Consider the following 13,563-nt stretch of genomic DNA (forward strand, 5'->3'; position numbering starts at 1 on the left):
CAGGTACTTTTTTCTCTCCCCATGCCCGACCCCGACCTCGTACCCGATTTTAAATACTTGAACCCGACCATTAGGTACCCACGGATATCAGGTATACAGGTACTCATTGTCATCCTAAGTAGAACTACCATTTTCATTTTTTTTTATAGTAAATTTTTCTTTATATATATAAAATTACAATTTCTGTCGAATAACTTTATTCGGAAAATTATATGGCAAATTATATGTTCTTAAATCATTCCTCTAATGTGGTTGTGCTTCTATCTACCATTTTCTTAACTAGAAGCACTCTAAAAGACGGTTTTGGAGAGGTGAAAATCCGTTAAAGTAAAGGAATTGTCAACATTTCTTAAATACGTAAGTAAATACAGTTCTTTAAAGTGTTTTTGTCCGAACTTTATTTTAAAAATTCATAATTTCAAATTGTCTGGAATACCGGTCGAGCTTAATCATTTAAGCCATAGACAAATATTAATCATTTTATTATATAAATAAGTTTTTCAATCATTGACATCCTAATATGGATTGCCATTTAGTATGATAGGATGTATCTCGATTTATCACATAATTAAAAAAGAAAAAAATATTAAAAAATGTATAGAGAACATGGTATAGATATTTTAATAACCTCATCAATCCACGAATTTAAACGTAGTCAATTGAAGCCGATTGGTAGGCTATCACCAATCTAAACACATGTTATGTAGCAATAATTACAACTTAAAAAACGATAATATAACATAGAACTAACATTTGTTTAATAAAAAATAATTCATCAGCTAACGTGATGGCATGTTTACACGAAATATTTTATAATAAAATAATTTTTATATGTGAGAATCATTTAAAAACATAATAAGTCCTTTCATTTGTTTGACCAAAAAATTATGCTCTATATATTTACATAGAAGTTTAGAGGAAGAGAGCATAACTATTTACTAAAAAAAATGGAGTGGACTTATTCTTGGCTGATCAGCCTTATCCTATTAGGGCCACCTCTCATCCTCTACTTCATCTTCCATGCCCGGAGGACTAGGAGACTTCATTCTGCTCAACTCCGGCCACCAGGTCCTCCGGGATGGCCGGTGGTAGGCAACATATTTGACCTTGGAGAACTACCTCATCAAACCTTGTATTACCTCAGGGCTAAGTTTGGACCGGTGATTTGGCTGCAGTTGGGATCGGTTGGAACCCTTGTAGTCAATTCGGCGGATTCTGCAGCCAAGCTCTTCAAGAACCACGACCTAGCTTTCTCTGACCGTAAATGCCCGGAAGCTTTATCAGTAGACAATTACAATCATGGGTCCGTGGCCATTGGAAACTATAGCCCATACTGGCGAGTATTCAAGCGAATTGGGGCCATGGAATTCAACGCGTCAAAGAGAGTGAACGAGAGTGTTGACATCCGAAGAAAGTGCGTCGACAACATGATTGTTTGGATTGAAGAAGCAGCCAAGGGAGGGACTAATGGGGAGATAGAGATTGTTCATTTTCTCTTCCTAATGTCTTTCAATGTGGTGGGGAATATAATCTTTTCCGAGGACATATTAAAATCCGAGTCTAAGGAAGGAAAGGAATTCTTTGATTCCATGACTAAGTTTGTGGTTTGGGTTGGAAAACCTAACATTTCAGATTTTTTCCCATTGTTGAAGAGCTTAGATCTTCTCGGAATAAAGAGGGGGACGAAAAAGGACTTGGGGAATTGTTTGAAGATTATAGAGAATTTTGTGAAGGAGAGACGTCAAAGAGGTTCAAGAAGAGTGATAACGGTAAGAAGGATTTCCTCGATGTTTTATTGGAGTTCGAAGGAGATGCAAAGAAGGACTCGACAAGCTGTCCGAGAGAAACATCAATATCATTATAACCGTAAGCACTCAAAATGAAATTTGTTAATTCGACATAAAAATTCTTAATTTTTTCTACTAACTAACATTAATTAACTTGTATGTGAACGTTGTAAAAAAGGAAATATTTCTAGCAGGATCAGAAACAACGAGCAACTCCATCGAGTGGATAATGTCGGAGCTACTAAACAACCCTAATTGCATGGCGAAGTTAAAAGAAGAACTCAATAGAATTGTCGGACGGGAAAGGAAGGTAGAAGAAAGTGATATGGATAAACTCCCATATCTACATGCAATAGTCAAAGAATCATTACGATTGCACCCTCCACTACCCTTGCTCCTCCCAAGGAATTCAATGGAAGACGTAAACTTCAATGGCTACTTCATACCAAAAGGCACACAAGTGTTAGTAAATGCCTATGCAATAGGAAGAGATCCCGAAGTGTGGGATGACCCCTTGGATTTCAAACCTGAGAGGTTCCTCGACAAGAATATAGAGCTTGCGGGTCAACATTTCGGGGTTATCCCTTTTGGGGCAGGTAGAAGAATATGTATGGGTTTTTTCTTTGAGCCTACGAGTGCTTCAACTGGCCACCGCGACTCTTGTCCATACATTTGATTTGGAACTAGGAGACTCGACATCTCCTGGTATGATTGATATGAACGAAAAGATGGGACTTACAGTAAGAAAATTGATTCCCTTAAAAGTCGTACCTAAGAAACGAGAGCTATAAGCTCTTTATATTTCTCGTGTGCAAGTGCGTGTTATATATTTCTTGTACATATATTTATCATATTTGCATTATATATATAGAATTTCTCTTTATCTTATTATTTAATTTAGTTACTTTTGAATATAAATATGAGTATCCTTTTTTATCGTGCACGGTGCATCACCCACCTCCATTTTTTTTGTAATTAGTTAGTTGATCAATATAAACTATTTATTTTTATTTTTTTATAATATATTGACACTTTTGTTTTAAATAAAATCAAGTATCAAGTATGGTTCTTTAGATTTATGTCTCACATTGAATGTTATTATTCAAACAAAGAGAAGAATAAAAATTAATCAATGAGTTGAGACTTTTTATAAAACTTCCTCTTATATATCATAATGTTTGTTTATAATGGTACGGTAATGGCTATTCTTAGCTTGGGATCAAATTGGCTATTGGGCTGTCCAGATGCTCGTCAAATTTGAAAATATCTATAATTATGGTTTTCAATACACGAGGTGCAGGTAGTCCGTAGCTTCACACTCATCTCGTTTAATACCGGATAAAGCAAATCTTAGTTTTTGGTAATCAAGTCCGACAACAGATTTTTTTTGCATAATTAGTTTTCTTCTTTGTCTTTGGTTTATTTCGAAAAAAAACGAATAAGCCAATAATTGGATTTAAAAAACTTCGGAGACTGTTTCGTTTTTGTAGGATGGTCGGGTTTATTACTCTTTTCTTGGAACCAATTCCCTAACTAACCTTATTTCTTGTTCAACTTCCCAAATTAAGCTACTTTGTTCATTCATTCCCAAATTAACATACTTTACTATTCAAACTCTCAGTTTTTCTTATTTTTTTTTTATTTTTTTTAATTTATTTATATTTAAACTTATTATTATATATATCTAAATTATTATTTTATTAAAATATTTAAATTATTATTTTTATTATTTTTATAAATTTTATTATTTATATTTTAATATATATATTTAAAATAATATTTAAAATTATTAATTTTATAAATTTAATTATTTATATTTTAATATATATTTACTTTTAATTATTATTTTATATAACTTTTTATTTTTATTTTTATTTTAAAAAGTTTAATCCTATTTTATATAAATAAGAATTGTTTAAATATAATGACAAAAATATAATAAAAAAATGCGTTCAAAGTAAGTATTTGAGAAACAATAATAAAAACATAAATTAAAAATGTTTATAAACGAATAAACCTAACATAAAATAGAGTGTTAACGATTTCAAATATGTTTAAAAAAAATCAATATTAGACTTTCTCAATGGGAAGAGATATAATAATTTTATTTCCAATAAAATTTTGAGAAAGAGAAAAATTATCAGAGTCAAAGTCAGTGTATTCAAATTGAGATGGCTAACTCACGAAAAAAACTATAATTTGTGGGAGGTGTTGCCAAAAAGGTTATACTTAGACAAATATGTATTAAGTAAAATTGTCAAAAATTTAGAGAAGAATGATTGTATTTATTTTTATAAATTATTATATATGGTTATGGTTAAAATATATTAATATTTATCAATTATTTATGAGGATAGTAGAATGAATATTTATTATAATATATAAATAATAATTGAAATATAAATGTATATATTAAAATTAAAATTATAAATTTATTAAAATAATAATTTAAAATATAAATAATAATGTAGATAATTTAAAATAACGAAGAACGGTCCATTAAGTCGTTCTTCGTTATTCTCTTCTTCTTGATATTCTCTAAATCTTGGATTTTCTTGTTCTGAATCTGAACCTGGATCGGAATGTGGATGTTCTTATTCTATATCTGGACCTAAATCAAAATGTCTGATTAGGTGGGGTTTAAGTCTTCCAACCTATATTGATAGCCCTCATGAGTGTTCTTGAGAGATAAACATAAACCTTTTTTTGATGAGAGAAACAAATCGGTAGGCCATCTATATGGGTTGGGAACCTAGCCCTAATATACTTATTTATTATTCGGCCCATCAACGAAATAATAAATGATATTTCTGCTTTTACACAAATATGTCCCCATATTTATTATAGATATCTAAATAAGCTCATAATCTTTATACTTTGATAGATCACATTAATTATGTTTTAATCTTTATATGATAACAACTAATACATAATTATTAAATAATATATGTACCCAAATGTTGGAAATAATTCCAACACTTTTAGCTAGTGTTACTCTAATTTTAACATTTAATAATTTATTATTTTATAATGTGTCTAAAAATATAATTTTTTAATTCTTTGTTATACGCATAGTCTAGATATATATAGTTATGATCACGATAGAACTGAACTTACTTGATCTGGAGAAAAAACCGTGGAATAACCGAACATTGAATTAGAATTTTATTCAAACAATTTAATAATTTATTATTAGTATTATTATCTTATTATTTATTTTCTTTCTCTACACGATTTCTCTCTCGGTTTCAAGGAATCCATTGTGGTTTCGTTGAAAGAAGAGATTTTAGCTTTCTTTCGTTATTTTTGTTTTTCCTAAAAATTTTTTATTTGGTGTAAATTAACCCTCAACTTTCTTCTTAAAACTTTAATTTCTTTGAACTTCGGCGGCTAGGCTGACATGACATTGCAATTGTGCTGCGCTTATCATATGAGCTTGTTTGCCCACTTCTCAATAATTTTTCCAATAACACCATTTTTCATTCATATTCCTAAATTTTTATTTTATTATCTTTAAATCATTAATTAATCTATTAATTATACATCTTTTCTATTAAAATTTTAAATTCATTAATTAATTTATTTTATAAATATTTAATAATATATATATTAAACAAAACATATTATATAAATATTAATATATATTTATATTTTTTTTACTTAATTTTATAAATATAATATATAATTCAAATTAAATATTATAAATTAAAATAAAGTAAATTACATAAACCTTTAAAATTATATATTAAAATAAATATATTATATTATATAAATATTAAAATAACACATATATTATATAAATATTAAGATAACAAATATGTTTTATTTTTATTTAATTTTATAAATATAATATATATATAATTAAATTAAATATACTAAATTAAATAATTTAAATAAATATTATACACTAAAATAAAATACATAACATAAACTTTAAATAAAATAAAATAAACTGAACTAAATCTTAAATAAATTTAAAATAAATTATATAAAACATAAAATATTTACAAAAGTGTCAATTAAAAAAATATCTTAAAATAAATTATATACTTTTTTTAATATTTATAATATTTTACATTTTATATCATGTAATATATGTATTATTTTAATATTTATATTATATAATATATTTTATTTTAATATATAATATTTATGTGAATGATTTAATTTAGAATGTTTAATTTTAATTATATATATATATTAGAAATTAAATAAAAATAAAATATATATGTTATTTTAATATTTCTGTAATATATTTTATTTTATTTTAATATTTATATAATATAATATATTTTATTTTAATATATAATATTAAATGTTTATGTAATGTATTTTATTTAAGTGTATAATTATAATTTTATTTGAATTATTTAATTTATAATATTAAATTTTAATTATATATATTATATTTACAAAATTAAGTAAAAATATAATATATATGTGTTGTTTTAATACTTATGTAATATCTGTATTATTTTAATATTTATATAATATATATTATTAATTTATATATATATATATATAATATAATATAATATAATAAAGTAATTAATGATTTAGAGAGAAATTTGTAATATATGTGTTATTTTAATATTTATATAATATATATTATTAATTTTAATTATATGTATTTATAAATAAAGTAATTAATGATTTAGAAAGAAATGTTAATATTTAAAAATTGGAATGAAATTTTTTATTTGAAAGGACGGTAGAGAAGGATTGCCCTTATCATGGGTTCTGGTCTTATCATGGGTTCTTGGTATGCACAAATTTAAAAAAAATGCAATCCTGTATATATATTTTACTTTGTTTGATTTGTGTTATTTTATTTTATAATTATAATGATTTAAAATATATATTTTTAGATCATAAATCATTATTATTAAAATTTTATTATATATATATATTTAATAAATCTAGTATTTTTATTTAATTTATTAGTATTCAATAATACAACTTCCACTTTAAGATAATTATAAATTTAAATTCTATGCCCAAAGTTCGTTTGAAAATATTTTAAAAAATAAATAAAATTATAAATTAGAGGGTTAAAATTAATTCTTCATATTTTGTAAAATTCAAATTTGGGATTTAAGTTTATGAAATTTAATTCAAGGTTTTTTTTATATATGTTGGGAGAGTATTTTGACTTATATTTTAATTGTTATTTCTCAAATGTTTAATATTATGATTTGAATTAGTTTTATGATATTTTAAGCCTTGTGATTTTATTTTTTTGTCGTTAAGATTAAACGACTTTCGTCTATATAATATTGAATATAATTTATTGGATTTTAAAACTGAAATTAGTGTTTTTTGTTTTGGGTTTTGAAGTGATTTTTGTTTTGGGTTTGAAACTTAACTTAATAGTCTTTAAGATGATATGATTTAAATCCGGGGTTTTTGGTTTTTAGATCTAATATGTTTTTTACCTGTAATTAGGGTCAGTTTGAAACTAAAATTACTCATTCCCAACCCACCGTTACTTCTGATTACAATCCAAATTTTATGTTGGTAAAGTTTCTTTCTTACGAGGTCAATAAGTTGATGAAGCTAGCTTGTTTTGTGAATGAAATAAAACTTGTTTGGCCATCCGTGAACAAGTTTTGGACTCATAGAAGGAAATAATAGATCAGTTTCGGGACCACAAGAGTTAGGATGCCTCCGAACAAGTTTCAAGACCACAAGAGTTAGGATGCCTCCATACAAGTTTTGGACTCAGAAGAAAATAATAAATCAGTTTCGGGACCGCAAGAGTTAGGATGCCTCCGTACTGAATAAGTTTTGGACTCATTTTGTTTCATTTATGACATTTATTATTATTACTATTACTTATTTTATAATTATTTGGTTTGCCGGTTCCATAAAAATGTCAAATATTTTAAAAAATAAAATAAATTTTCATTTGTTAGTTCCCTGAGATTTTTTCCTAATATAAATGTGAAATGAATATATAGGTATATTAAATACCACATTTTATTATAATGATGCATTATAAAAAAAAAAAAGTAAAAATATAATTAACACTAAAGTTCATAAACTCATGTCTTTTTTTTTTATTTTAAAAAACGACCTAACGTTATTTTATTAAAATTCAAAAAAAAGGAAAAAAATCACAAATTTTACGGGATTATTCTAGACAGATTCAGAATGATTTTGAATTCGTAACAGTTTCTGAATAAAGTTAAAAAACGGAAAAAAAAACGTAAACGTATTCTCTCATTATAATGCTTTCAATTTTAGTGATTTTAATAAAATGTAGATTCCAACTTCTGCATATGTTCCAATTCTGCTCCGTTTTTGGAATTTTCCTCCATGTTCCCTCAAGGGCGCCGCAATTCGAGACGATATCATTTCATAGCTCTCCGACACTCCTACGGGTTATTTCATAAACTCTTGTATTCCACTCCTACTCGATATTGTAAGTTATTACTCTAAATCCACATTTGAATATGTTTGTTGCAAACCTGTTTCCTTTGGTCTTGAGTACTGCTACCTCTTTGATTTTGCTCCATTCATTCGGAAAATTGAGTAGTTTCAGGCTCTTTGCAAATCTATCCCAAAGTTCCAATGCGATGTTGCAGCTCTCAAATAGGTGGTTCATGGTTTCTTCGTTTCCGTTACATAGTGGACAACTCGTGTCCGAGAGGTTCATGTACTTAGTGATTCAATCTCGTGTGCTTAGTCTTTCCTAGAAGGCAAGCTAAAGGATGAACTGGTGTCGCGGGACTATCCTAGTTGACCAAATGAGAGGAGCTCATTCCACTGTCTGCGCTTTTTCCCGAATTACCTCACATATTCTCTTTGAAATCAAATTTCTATTGTCCTTGGCTTTCCACTAGTGAACGTCAGGTTTGTCAATAAGATGTATGTTGCAAATGTGATCCATTATCCTTTGTCCTTCCGGAATCCTTCTCAAGAGCGATTCCCATGTCCCATCCTTGATGTCTTTGATTTTTACCACTGCACAGTCCCTTCTGATACGTGTGTTCTTGAATTCCTCTTTGTGAATGATTGGCTGGTTTTTGAACTAGGGTCATGCTAGAAGAATGTGCCTTTCCCTTTCCCTAGTCGAATGTCGTAAAGATCTGCAATATCGTTTCTCAATTTAAGAATTTTCTTTAGAGACCAGCTCATATCTTCGTTGATTTTGCACGTCTAGATGCTCATTTCGTATTTCTTAAATCTCGTGTGTACCCATTTGATCCATAATGATTCCTGGTTATGCTCTAGTGCCCACAGATGTTTAAAGGTTAGGGTTTTGTTCCACTCAACATAGTTCATGAGGCCGATACCTCCCTCCTCATTCGGTTTGTAGAGTGCGGTCCGTTTCATTTTCTTTCCACCTCTACCGCTACTACCCCAAATGAAGTTCCTCATCAGCACATCAAGTTCCTACATCGGTATGACCATCTGTTGCGCCCAGTAGCCAACTATGCTCATTACTACACTCTTGATTAGTTCGATCTGCCCTGCATAAGAAAGTTTCTTCGCTACCTAGCCAGAAATCATATTTTTTACCTTTTCAATTAGTGAATTGTAGTGCGAGATATCGATCTGTTTCACGGTTAGCGGAATCCCTAAGTACCTTACGGGAAATTTGCCTTTCGCAATGCCCATGATGTTGAAGATGTCCTGCTTTGTTTCGTCGTTAACGTCTCCGTAGAATGTCACACTTTTATTTTCGTTGATTGTGAGATGTGTAACATCAGAAAAAAACGTTAGTGCATCCCTAATAGTTTTAACGGAATCCGCGTTAGTGTGCGCAAGGATAAACAAATCGTGTGCAAAGAATAAATGTGTTACCTCCTCAACCTCGCAAAAGGGGTGAAAGATGTATGGACGACTCTTTTGGAATATCGCGAAGATGCTCTCAAAGATCACCATGATAACTACAAGGAGGTAAGAAGAGAGAGGGTCCCCTATCTCACGCTGTTTTCACCCTTGAAATAGCCTCCGTTGACTCCATTGACGCTGACCACAAAGTAGGATGAAGAAACGCACTGCATAATTCAGTCTATAAAAATCATAGGAAAAACATAAACAATTAGAAAATCCCAAATGACTTCCCATCTAATAGAGTCAAAATATTTCTTGATGTCTATCTTGAAAGCCACTCTCAGGGTAATTTTCCTTTTCCTGTAGCCTTTAAGAAGGCTTTGTATGAGAAGAATATTTTGCGAGATTGTTCTACCGGGGATGAATGCAGACTGATTGAGATTAATAACTTTTCCTATGACATTTTAAAACGTTTAGAAATTATTTTAGAAATAATTTTGTAAATCACGTTACAACAAGAGATTGGCCTGAAATCCTGTACTTTCTCGAGAACCGTAGTCTTAGGTATAATGTCAAGAAAGTCATATTCCACTGCTTTAGCATCTTCCTGTTCTCGAAAAACTCTAGAACCCCATCAGTAATATCGTTTCCCACGACCAGCAAATTATCTTTGAAGAACTGTGCATTGAACCCATCAGGACCGGGCTCTTGTTCCCATCGATACTAAACAAAGCCTCTTTGACCTCAGCTCTCATGACAACCCTAATTAACTCATGAATATCATCGTCGGAGATCCTCTTATTGATAATCTGATAAAGGGTATTTAGGTGACTCTGATGTTGCTTTCTTGTACCCATCAGTTGCTTGTAGAACTCAATGGCAAGATCATGCACACCCTTCTAATCCTAAACAAACTCACCATCATCATTCTTCAATCTGTATACATTGTTTCAAATGTTTCTGACCTTACATTTTTTGTAAAAGAATGCCGTATTTTTTTCACCTAACGAGAGCCAATTCTGTCTAGATTTCTACTTGACAAAATTCTCTTCAAGAAGACTCAAGTTTCTAAAATTTTTAAGGGCGTCTCTCTCCTTCTCATTGAGTTGATTATGACTGTTCTCACTAAGTAATCTCTTCTGAATCTCATCAAGTTTCTCCCTTGCAACCATAACCCTGTTTGAGATATTGCTGAACTTTTTCTTGTCAAAATCCCTATACATATTAGTACCCCTAATCTGATTAGCCTAGACACCTTCAAATATATCCTTGAACATGTCATTCTCCATCCCAAAATTGAAGAATTTAAAGGTTCGTTTGAACTTCTCCTCCTTCTCCCAGAACAGCTTAATCGGGCAATGATCGGAGATACCAGGATTCAGAACGTGTAGTTGACTTCTTGGAAACCGGTTGATCTAATTTTCGTTGACCAGACATTTGTCAATCCTACTTTTCTTGATCTGCTCATCGCCCCGCGTGAAAGACCAGGTGAAGAAGTTCTCGGATTAGTAGGCTCGATGCAATCTAAATCTCTTATACAGTCGTTGAGATCGATCATATCCCGAGTAATTTCAGATTTAGGACTACGATCAATTTCGTTTCTAGTCCGAGAATGGCCCAAGTCTTATCTAGAGCATCATTCTGTCCGTGCTTAAATTGCTACCATAAACAATACGAGGTGGAACTCATGTCTTTAAGGTAATGGATTTGAATCTTCCCTAATTCGTTTATTGAAAAACAAAATTACCTAAAGTTTTGATCACAAGAAAGGAAAAAAAGAGTTATGGGGTTCTTGCCTTTTAAATTTGATCTTGACATTTGAGAACTTCTCGTCATTTCATATTTATTAATTATTTATTAACTACATCTAATTCATCGTACATTATTTAATTTTAATAAAAAAAAATAAAATTTTAATAGGTAACTTTAAATCATATTAACTTTCAAAATTATAATAAATAATAATAATTAAAATGGACCAGCCTTCATTGTCATACTCATATATACACCTCAATTATTTATTTAAGATTGAATTGTATAGTACAATACTTAAATTTTTTGCATTTGGTAGTGGTCCAGTTTTTTAGTTCATTTCATCTGTTTGGGTGGAAACAAATGTGATAAAGATTGTTAATTATTTATTCTTTTTAAATGATCTATCCAGAATAATTTAAACAAAACAAAGCTTGACATAAAAAAAAAAAATCAATAATATTATGATATGTCATTAGTTTACAAAAATCGAGTTTACTATGAATATGATAGTAAAGGTTCATGTGTCCTTTAAAAATTGGTTGGCTTTTGAATTCTTTTAATAATTTAAGCCACTTGAGTAGTTGTAGCTTTTGCAAAGAAGAATATAATTGAGTTGTAGAGATGTTGTTTTGGGCAACTAAATCAACTGAAAAATTCATTGTCTATATATGGATGTCATGTGTATATTTGTTATTTGGATAATTTATAGGTTAAATACTTTGAGTAGGAAAATAACTCTTTTGATTGGACAATACTAGAATTGAAAGCATTGTAATCAGATAATTCATTTACGTTTTTAGCTTTTTAGCTTTTATTCAAAATGTTACGACTTCAAAATCATTCTAGGCCTGTCTAGAATGATCTCTTAAACTCGTTGTTTTTTTCCCATTTTTGGGAATTTTTAATGAAATGACGCTAAGTCGTTTTTCCCAAAAAAAACAATAAATAGTATGAATGACCCGATCCTTGGTCTTAGAGCTAGTTTCCGTGATTGCGACCAGGAGAACCCTAGGCTTTTTTATGGATGAGTGAATGACGAAACAAAGCAGGAAATATTCAACATCATGGGCATTACGGAAAGCATTTTTCCCGTAAGGTACTTGGGATTCCGTTAACCGCAAAATATATCGAGATCTCACAATGCAAGTCGTTGATTGAAAGGGTAAAAAAAACATAATATCTAGTTGGGCGGCAAAGAAACTTTCTTATGCAGGGAGGATCGAGCTTATCGAAACCGTAGTCGTGGGCATAATTGGATACTGGACGCAATAGATGGTCATTCCGAAGAAGGTAATGAAGGAGCTAGACACGCTAATGAGGAACTTCATCTTGGGCAGTAGCGGGAGAGGAGGAAAGAAAATCAAATGGACTGCTCTTTATAAGCCGAAAGAGGAGGGAGGCATTGGCCTGAAGAACTACGTCGAGTGGAACAAGGCTCTAACGTTCAAGCATCTATGGGAAATGGAATGCAACCAGGAATCATTATGGATCAAATGGGTACACACGCGATTTATGAAACAGGAAACCAGTATCTGGACGTGTAAAATCAATGAAGGTATGAGCTGGTCACTAAAGAAAATTCTTAAACTGAGAAGTGATATTGCATAACTTTATGACATTCGGCTAGGGGATGGGAAAGGCACTCTGTTTTGGCACGATCCCTAGTTCGAAAACCAGGCAATCATTCACAAAGAGAAGTTCAAAAATACACGAAGGTATATCGTAGTGGCGAAAATCAGAGACGTAAAAGACGGGGACTAAGACTCACTTTTGAGAAGAAATCTAGAAGGACAGAGGATACTGGATCACATCAGTAACATACAACTCCGAGACAAACCCGACGTTCATGAATGGAATGCAGAAGACAATGGGAATCTAGTCTCAACGAGAATATGGGAGGTAATCCGAGAAAATTCACAGAAAGTATAATGGGTTCCTCTCGTATGGTAACCAAGATCATTCCTCGATACCAGTTCATCCTATGGCTTGCCTTCTGGGAAAGACTCAACACTCGTGACCATATCATCAAGTATATGAGCATCCCGGACATGAGTTGTCTTCTATGCAACAGAAAGGAACAAACCATTGATCACCTGTTTGGGAGCTGCAATATAGCATTGGACATTTGTGACAGATTTTCTTAGAGCCTAGAGCTGATCAGTTTCTCAAAGGAATGGAAAGAAATCAAAGAATCATCACTACTCAAAGCCAAAGGAAACACATTTGCAACAAACGTATT

The 13,563-nt window shown here is 30.5% G+C and overlaps 1 protein-coding gene across 1 annotated transcript; it reads left to right on the plus strand.

Annotated features, from left to right (window-relative positions):
• The first annotated feature begins 947 nt into the window (after nt 1–947).
• Nucleotides 948–2,463, plus strand: LOC124930037 (iridoid oxidase-like). The gene is made up of 2 exons (XM_047470405.1): nt 948–1,769; nt 1,966–2,463. The coding sequence occupies exons 1-2, from the start codon at nt 948–950 to the stop codon at nt 2,461–2,463; spliced, it is 1,320 nt and encodes a 439-aa protein (XP_047326361.1).
• Nucleotides 2,464–13,563: the final 11,100 nt, after the last annotated feature.

This window comes from Impatiens glandulifera, chromosome 3, assembly GCF_907164915.1.
Source record: "Impatiens glandulifera chromosome 3, dImpGla2.1, whole genome shotgun sequence".
NCBI lineage: Eukaryota > Viridiplantae > Streptophyta > Magnoliopsida > Ericales > Balsaminaceae > Impatiens > Impatiens glandulifera.